Here is a 22,492-nt window from a genome sequence, read left to right on the forward strand (position 1 = left end):
GTTCAGTCCGTCAATCTTGAATAGAATACGGCATATGAGCTGAGAAGCAGCTTATAAACCGTATGGCAGGAGAGGTGCAGCAGTCATGGGCCCTTAGTCTATCCTCATAGGGAAGGTTTCTGATACATGTGATCAACTTTGTCATCCTCCTTTGTACATTTTCCAGAGCATTTATATCCATTCTGTAATACGGTGACCAAAACTGTGCAACATTATCTAAATGAGGCCTAACCAAGGATGTATAGAGTTGAAGAACAACCTGAGGACTGAACATTAAAATGGTATAAAATACCGACAGGTTGTTAGGTAAGACACATATGCAACAGTTAGGTATCTTTATTATGAAACGTTTCGCCTACACAGTAGGCTTCTTCAGTCAAGTACAGAAAAGTTGATAGAAGCAGAAGATACTTGAAGACGATGTAATCAGTCCATCACCCTTAAAGTTTTGAGGTGGTCAGTCCCTCAGTCTGGAGAAGAGTATTGTTTCATAGTCTGGAACAATATGGAGTTGAAGTGATAGGATAAGAACATAAGAACATAAGAACGAAGGAACACTGCAGCAGGCCTACTGGCCCATGTGAGGCAGGTCCAGGTCTCCTACCGGCTTAAGCCAATGCACCCAGGTCAGGTCAGGTCAGGTCACCTTGACTTAAGGGAGGAACACGGCAACCGTCCTGGTAGCACAAGCTAATCAGGTCCAACTCACACCCACCCACACCCACTCATGTATTTATCCAACCTATTTTTAAAGCTACACAACGTTCTGGCCTCTAACTGTACTTGGGAGTTTGTTCCACTCATCCACAACTCTATTACCAAACCAGTACTTTCCTATATCCTTCCTGAATCTGAATTTTTCTAACTTAAAACCGTTGCTGCGAGTCCTGTCTAGGCTAGATATTTTCAGCACACTATTTACATCCCCTTTATTTATTCCTGTCTTCCATTTATACACCTCAATCATATCCCCCCTAATTATACGTCTTTCTAGAGAGTGCAGATTCAGGGCCCTTAGTTTGTAGATGAATGGTTCAGAGAACCGACATGTTGATAAATTAGACACATGTGCAACTCTTGGGTATCTTTGAGGAAACGTTTCGCCACACAGTGGCTTCATCAGTCCATACGTAGGAGAAACTTGAAGAACAGGAGGAGAATGAGGTAATCAGTCCCTCAACCTTGAGTCGATGTGTTCAGTCCATCAATCTTGAATAGAATACGGCATATGAGCTGAGAAGCAGCTTATAAACCGTATGGCAGGAGAGGTGCAGCAGACATAGGTGGTGTCACATTTGTTCAATGTGGAAGTAGGTCGTGCCCAAGAATTAGGCAAGCGAAGAATTCCTAAGTATTAAGATCCCAAGAAGTTGCAGTGTCTGACAGGTTGTAGATGAATGGTTCAGAGAACCGACATGTTGATAAATTAGACACATGTGCAACTCTTGGGTATCTTTATTGAGGAAACGTTTCGCCACACAGTGGCTTCATCAGTCCATACGTAGGAGAAACTTGAAGAACAGGAGGAGAATGAGGTAATCAGTCCCTCAACCTTGAGTCGATGTGTTCAGTCCGTCAATCTTGAATAGAATACGGCATATGAGCTGAGAAGCAGCTTATAAACCGTATGGCAGGAGAGGTGCAGCAGTCATGGGCCCTTAGTCTATCCTCATAGGGAAGGTTTCTGATACATGTGATCAACTTTGTCATCCTCCTTTGTACATTTTCCAGAGAATTTATATCCATTCTGTAATACGGTGACCAAAACTGTGCAGCATAATCTAAATGAGGCCTAACCAAGGATGTATAGAGTTGAAGAACAACCTGAGGACTGAACATTAAAATGGTATAAAATACCGACAGGTTGTTAGGTAAGACACATATGCAACAGTTAGGTATCTTTATTATGAAACGTTTCGCCTACACAGTAGGCTTCTTCAGTCAAGTACAGAAAAGTTGATAGAAGCAGAAGATACTTGAAGACGATGTAATCAGTCCATCACCCTTAAAGTTTTGAGGTGGTCAGTCCCTCAGTCTGGAGAAGAGCATTGTTCCATAGTATGAAACAATATTGTTTCATACTATGGAACAATGCTCTTCTCCAGACTGAGGGACTGACCACCTCAAAACTTTAAGGGTGATGGACTGATTACATCGTCTTCAAGTATCTTCTGCTTCTATCAACTTTTCTGTACTTGACTGAAGAAGCCTACTGTGTAGGCGAAACGTTTCATAATAAAGATGCCTAACTGTTGCATATGTGTCTTACCTAACAACCTGAGGACTCCTATTATTTATGCTTCTTGATATGAAGCCAAGGATTCTATTAGCTTTATTGCGAACACTTATGCACTGTTGTCTTGGTTTCAGATTACTGCTAACCAGAACTCCTAAATCTTTTTCACAATCCGTAATATTAAGATCTACATTATTTAGTTTATATGTGGCATGGTTATTGTCCTGTCCAACATTTAGAACTTTGCATTTGTCTATATTAAACTGCATCTGCCACCTCTCCGACCACTGCATCAGTCTATTCAAATCTTCCTGGAGTGCTCTAATGTCCTCTTCAGAATGAATTCGACGGCCTATTTTGGTGTCATCGGCAAACTTGCTGATGTCGCTCTTTATGCCCTCATCTATGTCGTTTATGTATATTGTGAACAGCAGGGGGCCCAACACTGACCCCTGTGGAACACCGCTCGTGACGCTTCCCCACTCTGATTTCTCCCCATTTATGCAAACTCTCTGCTGCCTATTTGTCAACCATGTCTCTATCCAGGAAAAAAATTCTCCTCCTATTCCATGTGCCTTAATTTTTCTCAATAGTCTCTGATGTGGGACCCTGTCAAAAGCCTTACTGAAGTCCATATACACAATATCATATTCATTACCATGATCTGCCTCCTCAAATACCTTAGTGAAAAAAGTTAATAAATTCGTAAGGCAGGAACGCCCCTTTGTAAAACCATGCTGAGATTCGTTGATTAATTTATGCTTTTCAAGGTGGTTACGAACTGCCTCGGCAATTATTGATTCCATAAATTTTCCCACTATGGAGGTTAGGCTTATTGGTCTATAGTTCGAAGCTAAGGACCTGTCACCTGCTTTGAAAATAGGTATCACATTTGCCATTTTCCACTTATCTGGCACAATGCCAGTTTGTAGTGATATGTTAAAAAGATTAGCCAAAGGTTTGCTAAGCTCCTCTTTACATTCCTTTAGAACCCTTGCATACAGTTCATCAGGGCCTGGGGATTTGTTAGGTTTTAATTTATCTATTTGCCTAAGGACCATGTCACTTGTGACCCTAATCGTGCACAGTTTATTATCGTCCTGTTCCACATAATTTATCATTTCTGGAATATCGCTGGTATCCTCCTGTGTAAAAACTGAGAGGAAGTATGTGTTAAAAATTCTACACATTTCCTTATCACTGTCAGTGAGCTGACCCGAGGAACTTTTGAGTGGGCCTATCTTGTCCCTGATCTTACTTCTGTATACCTGAAAGAATCCTTTTGGGTTAGTCTTCGAATCTCTTGCAACTTTAACCTCATAATCTCCTTTTGCTTTTCTAATTCCTTTTTTTATTTCTATTTAACTGAATATATCGATTTCTTAATTGCCCCTCTCCTCTTTTGAATTGCCTATATATGCCTCTCTTTTGACCAATTAGATATTTTAATCTATTGTTCATCCATTTAGGATCATTTTTGTTTGATCTGATTTCCCTATTTGGAACATAATTTGACTGAGCAGCTAGAACTATGCCCTGGAAAGCTTCATATCGGCAACCATCACCACCTACCTGACCCTTAGCCAGGTCATTCCAGTTCAGCCCACCTAAGTAATTTTTCAGTCCTATGAAATCAGCCAGGCAGAAGTCAGGGACAGAGACTTGATTGCCATTATTAGGGGAATTCCATGATATATTAAAATTGCGTGATTTGTGATCACTTTCCCCAAGCTCATCATTAACCTCAAAATTATTAATTAGTGTTTCCCTACTGGCAAGAACCAAGTCAAGGAGGTTATTTCCCCTAGTTGGCTCTGTCACAAACTGTTTTAAAAAACAATCCTGGATCGTATCAAGAAAGTCACCTGACTCTAAATTTCCTGTCAAATTGCTCCAGTCAATCTGTCTATAGTTGAAATCTCCCATTAGTGGTCAGTCGTCACGTGAGGTCACAGACCCTGAGCTGCTTTGGGGATTAGTGTGGACGGTTACAAAGCATGGCTTGCTTCTGCAGTGTTTTAAAAATTGAGGTTGGAGAGTTGAAGGAGGAGGTCTTGCTTCTCCAGGAGGAGATTAGGAGGCTGAAGGACCACTTCAATGGGTCTGGGAGAGAGTGTGAGGTGGCTGGAGTTGTGGGGAATGAGGCTTCAAGTGAGGTGCAGTCTGTCTCTCGCTGTGAGGAGGCTGTAGTTGGGGAGGTAGCAACGGCTACCAGCAGTGAGGTGCAGTCCAGCACCTGCTACAAGTGGCGAGTGGTTCACAGTAATGGAAGGCGCATCAGAGTAAGGAAAGTTAAGAGTGAAGATCTGAAGGTAGGAAATCGCTTCTCTGTTCTTCAGGATGAATGTACTTCAGTGGCCAGTGAAGGTAAGGGTACTACTGCCCCTGCTAATGGAGGTAAGCGCATTCTTGTGGTTGGTGACTCTCAGGTAAGATATATTGACCGTGCTTTTTGTAATAGGAATAAGAAGATGAGAGATAGAGTGTGCTTCCCTGGAGCTGGTGTTGGGGACATTGTCAACAGGCTGGATAATATCATGTCAGGTAATGGGAACAAGCCCAGTATCTGTCTCAGTGCTGGTGGAAATGATATTGGGAAGGGTAGGAGAGAAGAGCTGCTAGATAAGTACAGGTCAGCTATAGATTTCATTAAGTCTAAGGGAGGGATCCCAATCATATGTAGCATCTTGCCTAGAAGGGGAGTAGGAAATGAATGGTTGTCTAGGGCAATTGGTGTAAATTGCTGGCTAGACAGATACTGCAAGAAACTTGCAATCCCATTCATTGACAACTGGAACAACTTTTATGGCAAACATGATATGTATGCAAGGGATGGGGTACATCTCTCTGGGGCTGGGGTGGTAGCACTTGCAGACTCGATTGAGAAGGCCATTGGTGAAATGCCTATGATTTTAAACTGATGGAAGATAGAGGTATGGGTGTGTGTGGGAAACAAGCAGGTTGCAACACTTGGGTTGGAAACAGTAAATGTATAAAAGGCATTCAGCATGAAGTTATAAATAAAGACAATAGATCAGGTCAGCAAACAAAGGGGGACAGCAGAGGGCAGCAAGGGACTAGCTCCCTTAAGGTTTACTATACTAATAGCAGGAGTGTAAGAAATAAGATAGATGAGCTAAGATTAATTGCAAGTGCAGGAAACATAGATATTATTGCTATAACAGAGACCTGGCTCAATCTGAAAGATAGAGAGATGCCCTCTGAATGTCACATACAAGGCTATAAATTATTCCACACCGACAGGGTCAACAGGAAAGGTGGTGGAGTAGCGATGTATGTCAGAGACAATTTAAATTGTTGTGTTAGACAAGATATTAAATTAGAAGCGTCAGCCACTGAATCTGTTTGGTTACAGCTTCTCGAGGGCCGAGAAAAACTAATTTTGGGTGTGATTTACAGGGCCCCAAATCTTGATAGGGAGTGCAGTAAACTTCTATGGGACGAAATTCGTAAGGCATCTACATACGAAAATGTTGTGCTAATGGGAGATTTCAACTATAGACAGATTGACTGGAGCAATTTGACAGGAAATTTAGAGTCAGGTGACTTTCTTGATACGATCCAGGATTGTTTTTTAAAACAGTTTGTGACAGAGCCAACTAGGGGAAATAACCTCCTTGACTTGGTTCTTGCCAGTAGGGAAACACTAATTAATAATCTTGAGGTTAATGATGAGCTTGGGGAAAGTGATCACAAATCACTCAGTTTTAATATATCATGGAATTCCCCTAATAATGGCAATCAAGTCTCCGTCCCTGACTTTCGCTTGGCTGATTTCATAGGACTGAAAAATTACTTAGGTGGGCTGAACTGGAATGACCTGACTAAGGGTCAGGTAGGTGGTGATGGTTGCCGATATGATGCTTTCCAGGGCATAGTTCTAGCTGCTCAGTCAAATTATGTTCCAAATAGGGAAATCAGATCAAACAAAAATGATCCTAAATGGATGAACAATAGATTAAAATATCTGATTGGTCAAAAGAGAGGCATATATAGGCAAATCAAAAGAGGAGAGGGGCAATTGAGAAATCGATATATTCAGTTAAAGAGAGAAATAAAAAAGGGAATTAGAAAAGCAAAAAGAGATTATGAGGTTAAAGTTGCAAGAGAATCGAAGACTAACCCAAAAGGATTCTTTCAGGTATACAGAAGTAAGATCAGGGACAAGATAGGCCCACTCAAAAGTTCCTCGGGTCAGCTCACTGACAGTGATAAGGAAATGTGTAGAATTTTTAACACATACTTCCTCTCAGTTTTTACACAGGAGGATACCAGCGATATTCCAGTAATGATGAATTATGTAGAACAGGACGATAATAAACTGTGCACGATTGGGGTCACAAGTGACATGGTCCTTAGGCAAATGGATAAATTAAAACCTAACAAATCCCCAGGCCCTGATGAACTGTATGCAAGGGTTCTAGGGGAATGTAAAGAGGAGCTTAGCACACCTTTGGCTAATCTTTTCAACATATCACTACAAACTGGCATGGTGCCAGATAAGTGGAAAATGGCAAATGTGATACCTATTTTCAAAACAGGTGACAGGTCCTTGGCTTCGAACTATAGACCAATAAGCCTGACCTCCATAGTGGGAAAATTTATGGAATCAATAATTGCCGAGGCAGTTCGTAGCCACCTTGAAAAGCATAAATTAATCAACGAATCTCAGCATGGTTTTACAAAGGGGCGTTCCTGCCTTACGAATTTATTAACTTTTTTCACTAAGGTATTTGAGGAGGTAGATCATGGTAATGAATATGATATTGTGTATATGGACTTCAGTAAGGCTTTTGACAGGGTCCCACATCAGAGACTGTTGAGGAAAATTAAAGCACATGGAATAGGAGGAGAAATTTTTTCCTGGATAGAGGCATGGTTGACAAATAGGCAGCAGAGAGTTTGCATAAATGGGGAGAAATCAGAGTGGGGAAGTGTCACGAGCGGTGTTCCACAGGGGTCAGTGTTGGGCCCCCTGCTGTTCACAATCTACATAAACGACATAGATGAGGGCATAAAGAGCGACATCGGCAAGTTTGCCGATGACACCAAAATAGGCCGTCGAATTCATTCTGACGAGGACATTCGAGCACTCCAGGAAGATTTGAATAGACTGATGCAGTGGTCGGAGAAGTGGCAGATGCAGTTTAATATAGACAAATGCAAAGTTCTAAATGTTGGACAGGACAATAACCATGCCACATATAAACTAAATAATGTAGATCTTAATATTACGGATTGCGAAAAAGATTTAGGAGTTCTGGTTAGCAGTAATCTGAAACCAAGACAACAGTGCATAAGTGTTCGCAATAAAGCTAATAGAATCCTTGGCTTCATATCAAGAAGCATAAATAATAGGAGTCCTCAGGTTGTTCTTCAACTCTATACATCCTTGGTTAGGCCTCATTTAGATTATGCTGCACAGTTTTGGTCACCGTATTACAGAATGGATATAAATTCTCTGGAAAATGTACAAAGGAGGATGACAAAGTTGATCCCATGTATCAGAAACCTTCCCTATGAGGATAGACTAAGGGCCCTGAAACTGCACTCTCTAGAAAGACGTAGAATTAGGGGGGATATGATTGAGGTGTATAAATGGAAGACAGGAATAAATAAAGGGGATGTAAATAGTGTGCTGAAAATATCTAGCCTAGACAGGACTCGCAGCAATGGTTTTAAGTTGGAAAAATTCAGATTCAGGAAGGATATAGGAAAGTACTGGTTTGGTAATAGAGTTGTGGATGAGTGGAACAAACTCCCAAGTACCGTTATAGAGGCTAGAACGTTGTGTAGCTTTAAAAATAGGTTGGATAAATACATGAGTAGATGTGGGTGGGTGTGAGTTAGACCTGATAGCTTGTGCTACCAGGTCGGTTGCCGTGTTCCTCCCTTAAGTCAATGTGACCTGACCTGACTAGGTTGGGTGCATTGGCTTAAGCCGGTAGGAGACTTGGACCTGCCTCGCATGGGCCAGTAGGCCTTCTGCAGTGTTCCTTCATTCTTATGTTCTTATGTTCTTATTAGCACAACATTTTCGTATGTAGATGCCTTACGAATTTCGTCCCATAGAAGTTTACTGCACTCCCTGTCAAGATTTGGGGCCCTGTAAATCACACCCAAAATTAGTTTTTCTCGGCCCTCGAGAAGCTGTAACCAAACAGATTCAGTGGCTGACGCTTCTAATTTAATATCTTGTCTAACACAACAATTTAAATTGTCTCTGACATACATCGCTACTCCACCACCTTTCCTGTTGACCCTGTCAGTGTGGAATAATTTATAGCCTTGTATGTGACATTCAGAGGGCATCTCTCTATCTTTCAGATTGAGCCAGGTCTCTGTTATAGCAATAATATCTATGTTTCCTGCACTTGCAATTAATCTTAGCTCATCTATCTTATTTCTTACACTCCTGCTATTAGTATAGTAAACCTTAAGGGAGCTAGTCCCTTGCTGCCCTCTGCTGTCCCCCTTTGCTGACCTGATCTATTATATAGCGCCAGGAGGTGAGACGTAGGTCACTAGTAGAGGTAAGAATGTAGACATTGAGAGGCCAGGTCCCTCTCAAATCCAGCCATTCTCACTAGTAGAGGTTGTTGAAGTTGATTTCAAGTCTGTACCAATATACCCTTCTGTTGCAGTGTCTGACAGAGTGAACAATAAAATGGTATAAAATACCGACAGATTGTTAGGTAAGACACATATGCAACAGTTAGGTATCTTTATTTCGAAACGTTTCGCCTACACAGTAGGCTTCTTCAGTCGAGTACAGAAAATGTAATAAAGTTGGTAGAATTACCGACAATATGTAAAGTAAAAGGACACAAGTGCAACTAATGTGACATTTATTGTGGCAACGTTTCGCTCTCCAGGAGCTTTATCAAGCCATTGATAAAGCTCCTGTAGAGCGAAACGTTGCCACAATAAAATGTCACATTAGTTGCACTTGTGTCCTTTTACGAGTACAGAAAAGTTGATAGAAGCAGAAGAGACTTGAAGACGATGTAATCAGTCCATCACCCTTGAAGTTTTGGCGCTATGTAAGGCTCCATCCTATCACTTCAACTCCATATTGTTCCAGACTTTGAAACAATACTCTTCTCCAGACTGAGGGACTGACCACCTCAAAACTTCAAGGGTGATGGACTGATTACATCGTCTTCAAGTCTCTTCTGCTTCTATCAACTTTTCTGTACTCGACTGAAGAAGCCTACTGTGTAGGCGAAACGTTTCGAAATAAAGATATCTAACTATTGCATATGTGTCTTACCTAACAACAGGACAAGTGTTTCCTGACGCGGATCTTAGTCATATGATGACCCGCCACTGGAGCTTTTGGTCATCTGACCGAGGCCTTCCGCTGGCCTACCAGTCCACCCCTTTAAAAATTATTGGTTATTATTATAACCAATAATTAACTGCTGTGTGGTAACACAGCAGTTAATGAGTTAATTGAGGTTAACACTGAAGCCGTGTACCATCCAGCAGTATTGAAGTTAACCTTAATATAAGTGAATTAAATGGAAGTTGTTTGCCCCTGTTAACCCACCTGCCTGCCCGTCCTCTGTTAACCCACCTGCCTGCCCGTCCTCTGTTAACCCACCTGTCTGCCCGTCCACTCAAACCCACTTTTCAGCTCGTATGCCCACCATTCCTCCCACCTACCTACTTCCTGTTTCATCATGTTTGATTCTTTAGGACATGTGCCAAGCTTAGTTCCCTGCTGCTGCATCTAGCTTCCCTTCTGCTGCACCTAGCTTCCCTGCTGCTGCACCTACCTTCCCTGCTGCTGCACCTAGCTTCCTGCTGCTGCACCTAGCTTCCCTGCTGCTGCATCTAGCTTCCCTGCTGCTGCATCTAGCTTCCCTGTTGCTGCATCTAGCTTCCCTGCTGCTGCATCTACCATCCCTGCTGCCTCACCTAGCATCCCTGCTGCCTCACCTAGCTCCCTTGCATGACGTATATTAACCTATATTTCCACGTAATTGCAACATAACGGAATTAACAAGATGGCTGGCATGCGTCTGACAACGCGTGACGCATGAGATTTCAAGCGTGCATTTTTCACACGCTTGGCGAAACGTGCGGCGGACTGAGTAACTGTTCTGTAGAAGAGTGTAGCAGCACACTGCGGATGAACGGGTTAGACACGTGTATTTGTAGTGGTGGCTTGAAGGGAAGGGGGAGGGGGGAGGGTGAAGGGAAGGGGGAGGGGGGAGGGGGGAGGGTGAAGGGAAGGGGGAGGGGGAGGGTGAAGGGAGGGGTGGACTTTCAGAGCACATTCTCTGTTTTACGGTTATCACTATCTGACACCATTGTGATGGATTAGATAACACGGGGTTTATAGTGTTACTGAAGATCTGATGTGTGTGTGTGTGTGTGTGTACTCACCTAGTTGTACTCACCTAGTTGAGGTTGCAGGGGTCGATTCCGAGCTCCTGGCCCCGGAACAAAACTCTTCTCCAGGTTGAGGGACTGACCACCTCAAAACTACGTCTTCCAGGGTGATGGACTGATGATATCGTCTTTACATCTCTACTGCTTCTGCTGCCTCTGTACTCGACTGAAGAAGCCTACTGTGTAGGCGAAACGTTTCGGAATAAAGATACCTAACTGTTGTACATGTTGTCTCTTACTTGGCGCTATAAATAGCTCCATCCTGTCACTTCTTCTCCATATTGTTTCATACTATGGAACAATGCTCTTCTCCAGACTGAGGGACTGACAACCTCAAAACTTTAAGGGTGATGGACTGATTACATCGTCTTCAAGTATCTTCTGCTTCTATCAACTTTTCTGTACTTGACTGAAGAAGCCTACTGTGTAGGCGAAACGTTTCACAATAAAGATACCTAACTGTTGCATATGTGTCTTACCTAACAACCTGTCGGTATTTTATACCATTTTAATGTTCAATCTGTCAGACACTGCAACACAAGGGTATCTTGGTACAGACCTGCAATCAACTTCGACAACTTCCACTAGTGAGAGGGGCTGGATTTGAGAGGGACCTGACTTCTCAACATCTGAGTTCTTACCTCTCCTAGTGGCCTACGTCTCACCTCTTGGCGCTATAAATAGCTCCATCCTGTCACTTCTTCTCCATATTGTTTCATACTATGGAACAATGCTCTTCTCCAGACTGAGGGACTGACAACCTCAAAACTTTAAGGGTGATGGACTGATTACATCGTCTTCAAGTATCTTCTGCTTCTATCAACTTTTCTGTACTTGACTGAAGAAGCCTACTGTGTAGGCGAAACGTTTCACAATAAAGATACCTAACTGTTGCATATGTGTCTTACCTAACAACCTGTCGGTATTTTATACCATTTTAATGTTCAATCTGTCAGACACTGCAACACAAGGGTATCTTGGTACAGACCTGCAATCAACTTCGACAACTTCCACTAGTGAGAGGGGCTGGATTTGAGAGGGACCTGACTTCTCAACATCTGAGTTCTTACCTCTCCTAGTGGCCTACGTCTCACCTCTTGGCGCTATAAATAGCTCCATCCTGTCACTTCTTCTCCATATTGTTTCATACTATGGAACAATGCTCTTCTCCAGACTGAGGGACTGACAACCTCAAAACTTTAAGGGTGATGGACTGATTACATCGTCTTCAAGTATCTTCTGCTTCTATCAACTTTTCTGTACTTGACTGAAGAAGCCTACTGTGTAGGCGAAACGTTTCACAATAAAGATACCTAACTGTTGCATATGTGTCTTACCTAACAACCTGTCGGTATTTTATACCATTTTATTGTCGGTATTGTAAATGAGAACATAAACATAAGAACATAAGAAGACAAGAAAGAATGAGCACTGCAACAGGCCTACTGGCCCATGCAAGGCAGATCCATCTCACACGCACTCGTGTATTTATCTAACCTATTTTTAAAACTACACAAGGTTCTAGCTTCAATGACGCTACTTGGGAGCTCGACTTATCTACAACTCGCTGTATAACCCTTGTGGTTTAGCGCTTCTTTCTGATTATAATGCTAATAATTATCTACAACTCTGTTACCAAACTAGTGCTTTCCTATATCCTTCCTGAATCTGAATTTTTCCAACTTGAAACCATTGCTGCGAGTCCTGTCTTGGTTAGATATTTTTAGTGCATTATTAACATTCCCTTTATTTATTCCCGATTTCCATTTATACAGGTCAGTCATATTCCCCCTAATTCTACGCCTTTCTAGAGAGTGCAGATTCAGGGCCTCAGTCTATCCTCGTAGGAAAGATTTCTGGTACATGGGATCAACTTTGTCATCCTCCTCTGTACGTTTTCCAGTGCATTTATATCCGTTATGTAATACGGTGACCAGAATTGTGCGGCATAATCTATATGAGATCTAACTTACGAAATATAGAGCTGAAGAATAACTGCAGACTCCTGTTAGTTATACTTCTTAATATGAAGTCAAGAATTCCATTAGCTTTATTTCGAATACTTACGCACTGTTGTCTCGGCTTTAGATTACTGCTAACCAGTTCTGCGATTTCGCCTGTCCTTGCAAGGGCTTTCTAAACTATTCCCTACCTGCCTACCAGTAACGAATTGCAAGCTAGTCTTCTTTATCTCATACCTCCCTCATTTCCTGCATCACCTTCTCCTCCAACTCTTCTCTGTCACCTCCTTCACCGCCCTCATCATCTTCACCTTGATGCTTATACTCAAGCCTCACTTGAAGGGTAAACAATTGACGACTCGAGATTTCTAAGTCTTGTAGGTGCAACCACCTGTGTGATGCAACTCTCACAAGGGTGTAACGTAACACTGGCTCTTGTGTCACGTTACTGCCGTTATTATTCCTGCCTGAGATAGTTTTCAGCATTGTAGATGTGTTATATTTATATTGAATACATAGAGGGTGACCCTGTCACCCTGTATTATACGTGTACGTGTTATACGATGTACTGTATTATACAGTGTACGTGTGTGCGTGTGAGAGAACGTGAGCTTGGATGTGTCAATCATAAGGGGGCGTCAATGTGTAGTGTGAGGGAGTGTTATGATGGTGGTGGCGCCTGGGTGTCTGCCCCGCCCCCTACCCTGCCACCATCACCACCACCACAACCACAACTAGTACCACTACCATCACCAAAACCACAACCAGTACCATCACCGCACCCACTACTACCACCACCACAACCACAACTGCCACCACCACAACCACAACTGCCACCATAACCAGTACCATCACTCTCACCTTCGGCCCACGCCAACACCACCTGGCGGCCACCTAGCTTCCTCCTGAGTGTGCATTATGTTAAGCACTATTAATATCACTCTTACTAAACTAGCAGCAGCAGCCTCTCTGACTCTCAGAGATAGAGAATGTCTCATGAATCCTTGTTAATCTTAACCAAGATGTTCACATTACGAGTGAATGACACTACTCACTACTGTCTCTATGCTAGTATGTTGAAAATTGCATAAAATACCGACAAGTTGAAATGAACACACATGTGCAACATGAAGAATTAGACACATGTGCAACATCTGGGTATCTTTATTTGCAGACTTTCGCCATCCAGTGACTTTATCAATACAAATTCGAGGGTATAATGGGGAAGTCTGTAGAGCTATATACAAAAGAAGTAGTCAGTCCCTCAGCCTTGGAGTTGGTGATAAACACTGTACACATGTGTCTAATGCTTCATCTTGTCGATATTGTATACCATTCATTCACATGTGCAACATTGGGTATCTTTATTGTTGAAACGTTTCTCCTACGTGGTTGGCTTCATCAGTCAGATACAAAGGAGAATGTATTGTAAGCAATGGCGAGGTCAAGATGATGGAATCAGTCCATCAGTCAGCCTTGGAGAAATATAGTTCGAGGTGGTTAATCCCTCAGCATGGAGAAGAGTTCAGCTCCATGGTCTGGAACGATATGAAGCTGAAGGATGACAATGGCGTCTTAAATACTGTCGAAGGTGAGGTGGAAGATCTCGAAGACGTTGCAGGGGACGGGATCCACTAGTGGAAGCAAGCAAGCAGACAAGAACTGAGGAGCGCTGCAGCAAGCCTGCTGGCTCATGTTGAGATCCAACCCTTCTCACTCATAATTAATTAAGCGATGAAGTTATGGAAAATGTCCTCTGTATCAAGATACCGTTGTGTTACTGTGTCTGACAGGTATGTTCACTCACAAGGTGAGTGGCACTGCCCAATTCTGAAGTTCTGACACTGACTTGTCCTAAAACTTTCCACCCGTAGCCGCCCACACAGGTGATTAATGCGACGAAACCACCCACCCACCCACTCTGCCTTCCCCACCTGGACTAATGACACTATCCACCCTCAACATGATCACAGCCATACACTCAAGACCTGTGCTATAGAGAACACCCACGCTGTGGGTGGGCGGCTGTGTTGTGCCGGGCCCCGTCCGTGTGAATCCCATGAGAGCAGAGAGTGATTGTTTACTTTTGCAAGATGTTAGTTTCCTCAGCGTTGGAACGACGAGGGAGGAGTGGATGCTGACCTGGGGTGGTGGTGGTGTGCAGCTGATGCTGTCATCATGCCTGCTGCTGCATCTTCGTCCTCTACTGCTGCTTGTATTTATATTAGAACCAAAGAATATGAAGTGAAATAAGCCAGACTGATTGCCTCTCCTGAGTTATCATGGATTACTAACCCTTCGTGCTTAATAATTCGAATGATGTCTTATTCAGTGGTTCGTAAGTTCGTGCTCGCGTGCCAGCGTTTGTAAGTATATATGAGATCGTATTCGCGTGTGTATTTGCATATGTAAGTGTACTTGTAATTGTGCATGCGTGCGTGAAAGCTTACGTGCATGGGAGGCAGGGAGGAGTGAGTATTGATGTTAAGTTGGTAGTGACAACGTCACAAGTAACGGTTCTGAACGTGGTGCTTATGACGCATGCGTAAACCTTTTCCACTCTCATGGCAGTGTAGTTACGCCCACACCTCTCACCCCCGTACCTCCGTAACGCCCACATCTCTCGTCCGTGCCGGAATAATGCCAGGGTGAACAATGAGAACTTTCAAAACAAGACAGTATCAGTGGTGGTGCTATCCAAATCATTTTAGCTCTCATCTTCCACTATTTATCTCCGTACGGGACTAACGAAGCTACTTGTTGGCGAAACGTTTCCACAGTAAAGATTCCGAAATGTTGCAAAAGTGTTTAATTCTTCAACTTGTCGGTTTTCTAAACCAGTTACATTAATATTGCCAGAGCTCACAGCAGGAGAGAAAGCGGAGCTGGAAAATGTAGAGATCATTTACTGCCACATAGACTCAGAGCATTTGATATACCTGGAGTATACCTGGAGTATACCTGGAGAAAGAGTTCCGGGGGTCAACGCCCCTGCGGCCCGGTCTGTGACCAGGCCTCATGGTGGATCAGGGCCTGATCAACCAGGCTGTTACTGTTGACCGCACGCAACCCAACGTGCGAACCACTGATAATAAATACCCGGAAGATATTGGAGGGCCAAGTTCCAAATCTACACACTACTATAACAACCCACTGCAGTGAGATATAAAGGAGGACGTGTAAAATAGTTAGTGGAAGGTACGGGCATCATAGGCACGCCCATCAACATCGTGGAGGTAGTGATTAAGTTTCCTCAATATTTGTTCCGGCAAATATTGTGAAACATCTGGGTATATTCTTCTTGATTCGCCGGTACTCTCCCGGCCTGGGTCTTTTCCACATGGTGACCCGGCCTTGGTGACCCGGCCTTGGCTCCCTGTCGTGGGAGTATCTTGAGATCTATATGTTTATTGTCGGTATTATATACCTTTCATGTGCAACTTGTCAGACACTGCAACATAATGGAATCTTGGTTCAGAGGACAGCTACATAAAATTCTTCTCGGCTTCTGGGCTGTGGCTCGTACGTCAGCTTGCGTGCGACCAGCAGTAACAGCAGTGAAGCCTGGTCTCAGACCGGGCCGCGGGGGCGTTGACCCCCGAAACCCTCTCCAGGTACCACCACCAACCCGGTCTCAGGTATGACCTACTGGACATAGTCACTGGGGTATACAATACCGACAGTGGGTTGGGCATATATTTTTATTAGTGGGTTTGAGTTCGAGAAAGACCTGCCTAGTATGGGCCAGTAGGCCTGCTGCAGTGTTCCTCCCTTATATAATCTGTGAGGAGAGGTTAACGTGTGGTTAAGATTGTGATTACCTATGTTCATTTCCATGAGCAGGGCCGTGCTTGTGGTGTTCTAACACCCAAGTACCTATTTACTGCTACCTCGACGGTAGTTTGCATGAGGGTGTAGGAGGGTATGTTCTTGATGGGTGGTGCGACTGTGGGTGGACTGATGGGTGGTGTGAAAGTGGGCTGGTGGGCAAATGTCAGTGGCTGTGTGTGGGTGATAGTTACGTCATAGTGACAAAGCTTGAACTTATGACCGACTGTCTATATTTAAGCTCAGCATCCAGAAGTTGATTGTAAACAAGGCCTCACACTATTGTGCTCACCTGGTTGTTTAATAACATTTACGTCACCAGGTACCAGCGTTGGGTTCCGCTTAATAATTGTTAGTTTATCAACATGAATCCTTCTAGTCATGGTAGGTAACGCCTTATCGTGTCAGGGATGCTCATAGAGGTTGCCAAGGCTCGAGGAATGTCTGTCATAATTGTGTTTTTATGTGAGTTGCGGTAGATGGCAATGACGGAGTGAGGGGTGGGGAGGGCGAGGACGATGCCGGGAAGAGGAGGAACATTCTCTACCCTCTGAGACTAGTAGTCAGTCCCTGGTGTACCAGCAGTGAGGAAGGTTTGTTGACGTCCCTATCTTCTGGCGTGCTCGTGACCCTTCCTCCTCCCCTCTCTGCTGCTCTATCATGCACGCGGTGTAGTGTTGCGTTACTTTTCATAGGAAGTTGTCGCACCCAGGAGGGTACCAGAGCTTGTTAGCAAGAAGACGCGCTTGTGTTTCGCCCAGATGAAGATCCCCTTCCTGAAGGAGTCTGCTCGAGTCAATATTATGGGTAAGAGAATGGGTTGGTGTATCAGGGATGGAGACAAGTGGAGTTCGTCTTTATATCCTGTTTCGTATAATGTAAACTTGTCTATCTGTGCCATAGCTTCTCATATACATTGGGTGGCTGATAAGTAAGAATGATTGATTTGTTTGAGTTGGACCTGCCTAGCACGGGTTAGTAGGCTTAATAAATTATTAAGAAAACAAGTGTTAAATTTACAAGATCATACGATAGTTATAGTCGTAATATAATAGTTCTGAGAAAGTTATGGTAATGTAATAGAAAATTCTTAGATAATATCGTAGTACAGTGGAACTGATGTAGATAATATTAATAATAGTATGTATTAGTGATAACTAAAGCTAGTGTAAATTTTGTGTACTCAATTGTGGTTGCAGGGGTCGATCTCGGCTCCTGGCCCCGCCTCTTCACTGATCTCTCTCTCTCTCTCTCTCTCTCTCTCTCTCTCTCTCTCTCTCTCTCTCTCTCTCTCTCTCTGCTCCCTGAGCTTTGTCATACCTCGTCTTAAAGCTGTGTCTGGTTCCTGCTAGGCTATTCCACTTCCCGACAACTCTATGACTGAAGAAATACATCCCTGTGACTCGTCTGAGTCTTCAGCTTCCAATTGTGACCCCTTGTTTCTGTGTCCCCTCTCTGGAACATCCTGTCTCTGTCCACCTTATCTATTCCACGCAGTATTTTGTATGTCGTTATCATGTCTCCCCTAACCCTCCTGTCTTCCAGTGTCGTCAGGCCGATTTCCTCAACCTTTCTTCGTAGGACATTCCCCCGAGCTCCGGAACTAACCTTGTTGCAAACCTTTGCACTTTCTCAAATTTCTTGATGTGCTTGACCAGGTGCGGGTTCCAAACTGGTGCTGCATACTCCAGTATGGGCCTGACGTACACAGTGCACAGTGTTTTGAACGATTCCTTACTTAGATATCGGAACGTTATTCTCAGGTTTGCCAGGCGCCCATGTGCTGCAGCAGTTATCTGGTTGATATGTGCTTCCGGAGACGTGCTCGGTGTTATGCTCACCCCAAGATCTTTCTCCTTGAGTGAGGTTTGCAGTCTTTGGCCACCTAGCCTATACCCTATCTGCGGTCTTCTTTGCTCTTCCCCAATCTTCATGACTTTGCATTTAGCGGGGTTGAATTCGAGAAGCCAGTTGCTGGACCACGTGTCCAGCCTGTCCAGGTCTCTTTGTAGTCCTGCCTGATCCTCATCTGATTTGATTCTCCTCATCAACAACTTCACATCATCTGCGAACAGGGGCACTTCTGAATCTATCCCTTTCATCATGTCATTCACATGTACCAAAAATAGCACTGGTCCTAGGACTGAGACCCCTGTGGGACTCCGCTCGTCACAGGCTCCCACTGATACCTCATCACGTACCATGACTCGTTGTTTCCTCCTTGTCAGGTATTTTCTGATCCATTGCAGTGCCCTTCCTGTTATGCGCTCCTGATCCTGCAGCTTTGTGTGTGTGTGTGTGTGTGTGTGTGTGTGTGTGTGTGTGTGTGTGTGTGTGTGTGTGTGTGTGTGTGTGTGTGTGTGTGTGTGTACTCGCTCACCTGTGGAAATAAACATTGTGTAAGCATCATTGCTGAGGTCGATTCATAGCTCCTGGCCCCGCCTCTTCACTCGTCGCTACTAGGTCCACTTCCTGCTCCATGAACTTTATCATACCTCTTCTTAAAACTCTCCAGATTGTTCCACTTACTGACAACTCTGTGGTAGAAAAAATATTTCCTAACATCCCTGTGGTCAGAGATGTGACCCCTTGTTGCTGTGTCACATCTCCGAAACATTCTGTGCTTATCCATCTTGTCAGTTCTTCTCAGTATTCTATCATGTCCTCCTCACTTTCAAGGGCCACAACAATGTCATTATCGCATCTGCGAGGAAACTGATAGGATGGATAATGAGAACATTCAAGACAAGAGATGATCCAGTGATGATCCTTTTTAAATTACTTGTTCTCTTTAGGCTGGAATACTGCTGTACATTAACATCCCCATTCAAGGCAGGTGAAATTGCAGATCTAGAGAATGTACTGCACGTATAAGTTCCATCAAAGACCTTAACTACTGGGAACTCCTGGAAGCACTTGACTTGTACTCACTGGAGCGCAGGCGATATATATATATATATATATATATATATATATATATATATATATATATATATATATATATATATATATATATATATATATATATCGTGCCGAATAGGCAGAACTTGCGATCTTGGCTTAAATAGCAACGCTCATCTTGCCATATAGGACAAGCGAAAATTTGTGTATGCAATAATTTCGCCAAAATCATTCTGAACCTAACGAAAAAAAATATGTTTCACTGTGTTTGTTTAGTATTAAATTATTGTAAACAAATCTAAAATGTATTTAGTTGGGTTAGGCTAAAATAAATTGTTCTTGTTATAATAAGGTTAGGTAAGTTTTCTAAGATTCTTTTGATGCAAAACTAAAATTTTTTACATTAACATTAATGAAAAAATATATCTTTAAACGTATAAGAGAAAATTTTAGAAAGGACTTAATTTTAAATGAGTTCTTGCTAATTGACCAGTTTTACATATTCGGCACATTATATATATATATATATATATATATATATATATATATATATATATATATATATATATATATATATATTATTATCACACTGGCCGATTCCCACCAAGGCAGGGTGGCCCGAAAAAGAAAAACTTTCACCATCATTCACTCCATCACTTAACACCCCTCCTTATATATATATATATATATATATATATATATATATATATATATATATATATATATATATATATATATATATATATATGCAATAAGATCACAGTAAACAGGTGATTTCAGAATATGCAAAACAACCACTCTGAAAGAATAGAGAAATTCCAAGCGCTTTCGTGACTACTCACATTATCAAGGAACTATTGATAATGTGAGTAGTCACGAAAGCGCTTGGAATTTCTCTATTCTTTCAGAGTGGTTGTTTTGCATATATATATATATATATATATATATATATATATATATATATATATATATATATATATATATATATATATATATATATATAATCATAATCTACACATGGAATATTCTGGAGGGACTGGTCCCTAACCTACACACAGAAATCACTCCCTACGAAAGCAAAAGACTTGGCAGGTGATACAACATACCCCCAGTGAAAAGTAAGGGCGCCTCTGGTACACTAAAAACACAATAGGTGTCCGGGGCCCAAGACTGTTCAACAGCCTCCCACTAGCCATAAGAAATTACCAATAGACCCCTGGTTGTCTTCATTGGGAGCTGGACAGATATGTAAAGTCAATGCCAGATCAGCCGGGCTGTAGTTCGTACGTTGGACTACGCGCGGCCAGCAGTAACAGCCTCATTGATCAAGCCCTGATCCACCAGGCGGCCTGGTCATGAACCGGGCCGCGGGTGCGTTGATCCCCGAATGCCCTCCAGGTAGACTCCCTGTTCTTCCTGTCTTCTAGTGTTGTCAGGTTGAGTTCCCTTAACCTCTTCTCGTAGGGCAAATCCTTCAGCTCCGGGAGTAGTCTTGTTGCAAACCTTTACACTTTCTCTAATTTCTTGACGTGTTTGGCCAGGTGGGGGTTTCATACTGGTGCTGCATACTTCAATATGGGCCTGACGTACACGGTGTACAGTGTCGTGAATGATTCTTACTTAGATGTCGAAGTGTTATTCTCAGGTTTGCCAGGCACCTGTATGCTGCAGCAGTTATTTGGTTGATGTGCGCCTCAGATGTGCTCGGTATGATACTCACCCCAAGATCCCTTTCCTGGAGTGAATTTTGCAGCCTCTGACTTCCTAGGCTGTACTTCGTCTGCGGTCTCCTTTGTCCTTCTCCAAGCTTCACAACTTTGCACTTGCTGGGGTTAAACTCCAGGATCCATTTGTCGGATTAGGCTTGCAGCCTATTAGTGGGTTTGAGTTCGAGAAAGACCTGCCTAGTATGGGCCAGTAGGCCTGCTGCAGTGTTTCTCCTTTATATAATCTGTGAGGAGAGGTTAACGTGTGGTTAAGATTGTGATTTCCTATGTTCATTTCCATGAGCAGGGCCGTGCTTGTGGTGTTCTAACACCCAAGTAGGCTTATCTGAGATACCTGGAGGTTAGAACCTAATTTTAAAGGGGTGGACCGGTAAGCCAGCGGAAGGCCTTGGTCAGATGACCAAACCTCCAGCGGCGGGTCATCATGTGACTAAGACCCGCACCTGGAAACACTTGTCCTTTTTTCTTGAATCTTACCTAACCTAGCCTAATATTTCTTATGTATCCAGTTTTGCTAAAGAAAAAAAAGGTGAAGGCAGAGCATATAGATTTCTGCTTGTTAAACATAGAATATTTATCAGCGTCAGGCCTGTGGTGGGTCACAGTGGTGGGTCACTGGTGGGTCACTGGTGGGTCACAGTGGTGGTAGGACGGCCCAAACTGCTACACCTGTCCCACTGTTATTATGATGATGATGAGTATTATTAATAGTATTACTTTCATTAGGTCAGTAAGATGTAAATGGGTTAGAAAACCGACAAGTTGAAGAATGAGATACGCAACATTTGGGAATCTTTATTGAGGAAACGTTTCGCCACACAGTGGCTTCTTCAGTCCAATACAGAGAAGGGTGGAAGATGAGCAGAGTTGGAGGTAATCCACCGTTCTTCTCAGTATTGGACTGAAGAAGACACTGGCTGTCGAAACGTTTGCTCAGTAAAGATTCCCAAATAATACAAGTGTCTCATTCTTCATTCATTGAGTCATGGAGCGCCTGGGGTATGAGAGAAATGTGGAAAATAGTTCCATTTCTTTGGAACAAGCGTTCTTGTGATGAATGGTTTGAAAAACCGACAAGTTGAAGATTGAGACACTTATGCAGCATATGGGAATCTTTATTCAGGAAACGTTTCGCCACACAGTGGCTTCATCAGTCCAATACAAAGAGGAAGGCGTAAGGAGAGGAGTATGAGGTAATCAGTCCCTCAGCCTGGAGTCGATGTGTTCAGTCCATCAATCTTGAAGAATGTACAGCATAGGGCCGTAGACGTGGCTTATATACTGTAGTGAGGTGACTTGAAGCAGGTGGAGGCGGGATCATAGTGGTACCATCCACTAGTCGAAGTAGGTCTTTGTCCAAAGGTTGAACAAGCGTTGAAGAATTCTTTGTAAGAAGATCCCATGATGCTGCAGTGTCT

General features: G+C 43.0%; 1 protein-coding gene across 3 annotated transcripts in view; it reads left to right on the forward strand.

Annotated features, from left to right (window-relative positions):
- CenG1A (Centaurin gamma 1A) overlaps positions 1–22,492 on the forward strand; it is a 675,383-nt gene that overhangs the window by 597,592 nt on the left and 55,299 nt on the right. Inside the window, exon 1 of one of the 3 annotated variants that reach the window (XM_053797289.2) lies at positions 17,046–17,253. The exons of the other annotated variants lie outside the window; for them this stretch is intronic. Coding sequence (XP_053653264.1) covers positions 17,208–17,253 — 46 coding nt within the window. The 5' untranslated portion in view covers positions 17,046–17,207. Of the gene's footprint in view, positions 1–17,045; positions 17,254–22,492 lie in introns of those variants that run through there. 3 annotated transcript variants of the gene reach the window in all.

Source organism: Cherax quadricarinatus, chromosome 82 (assembly GCF_038502225.1).
Source record: "Cherax quadricarinatus isolate ZL_2023a chromosome 82, ASM3850222v1, whole genome shotgun sequence".
NCBI classification, from domain to species: Eukaryota; Metazoa; Arthropoda; class Malacostraca; order Decapoda; family Parastacidae; genus Cherax; species Cherax quadricarinatus.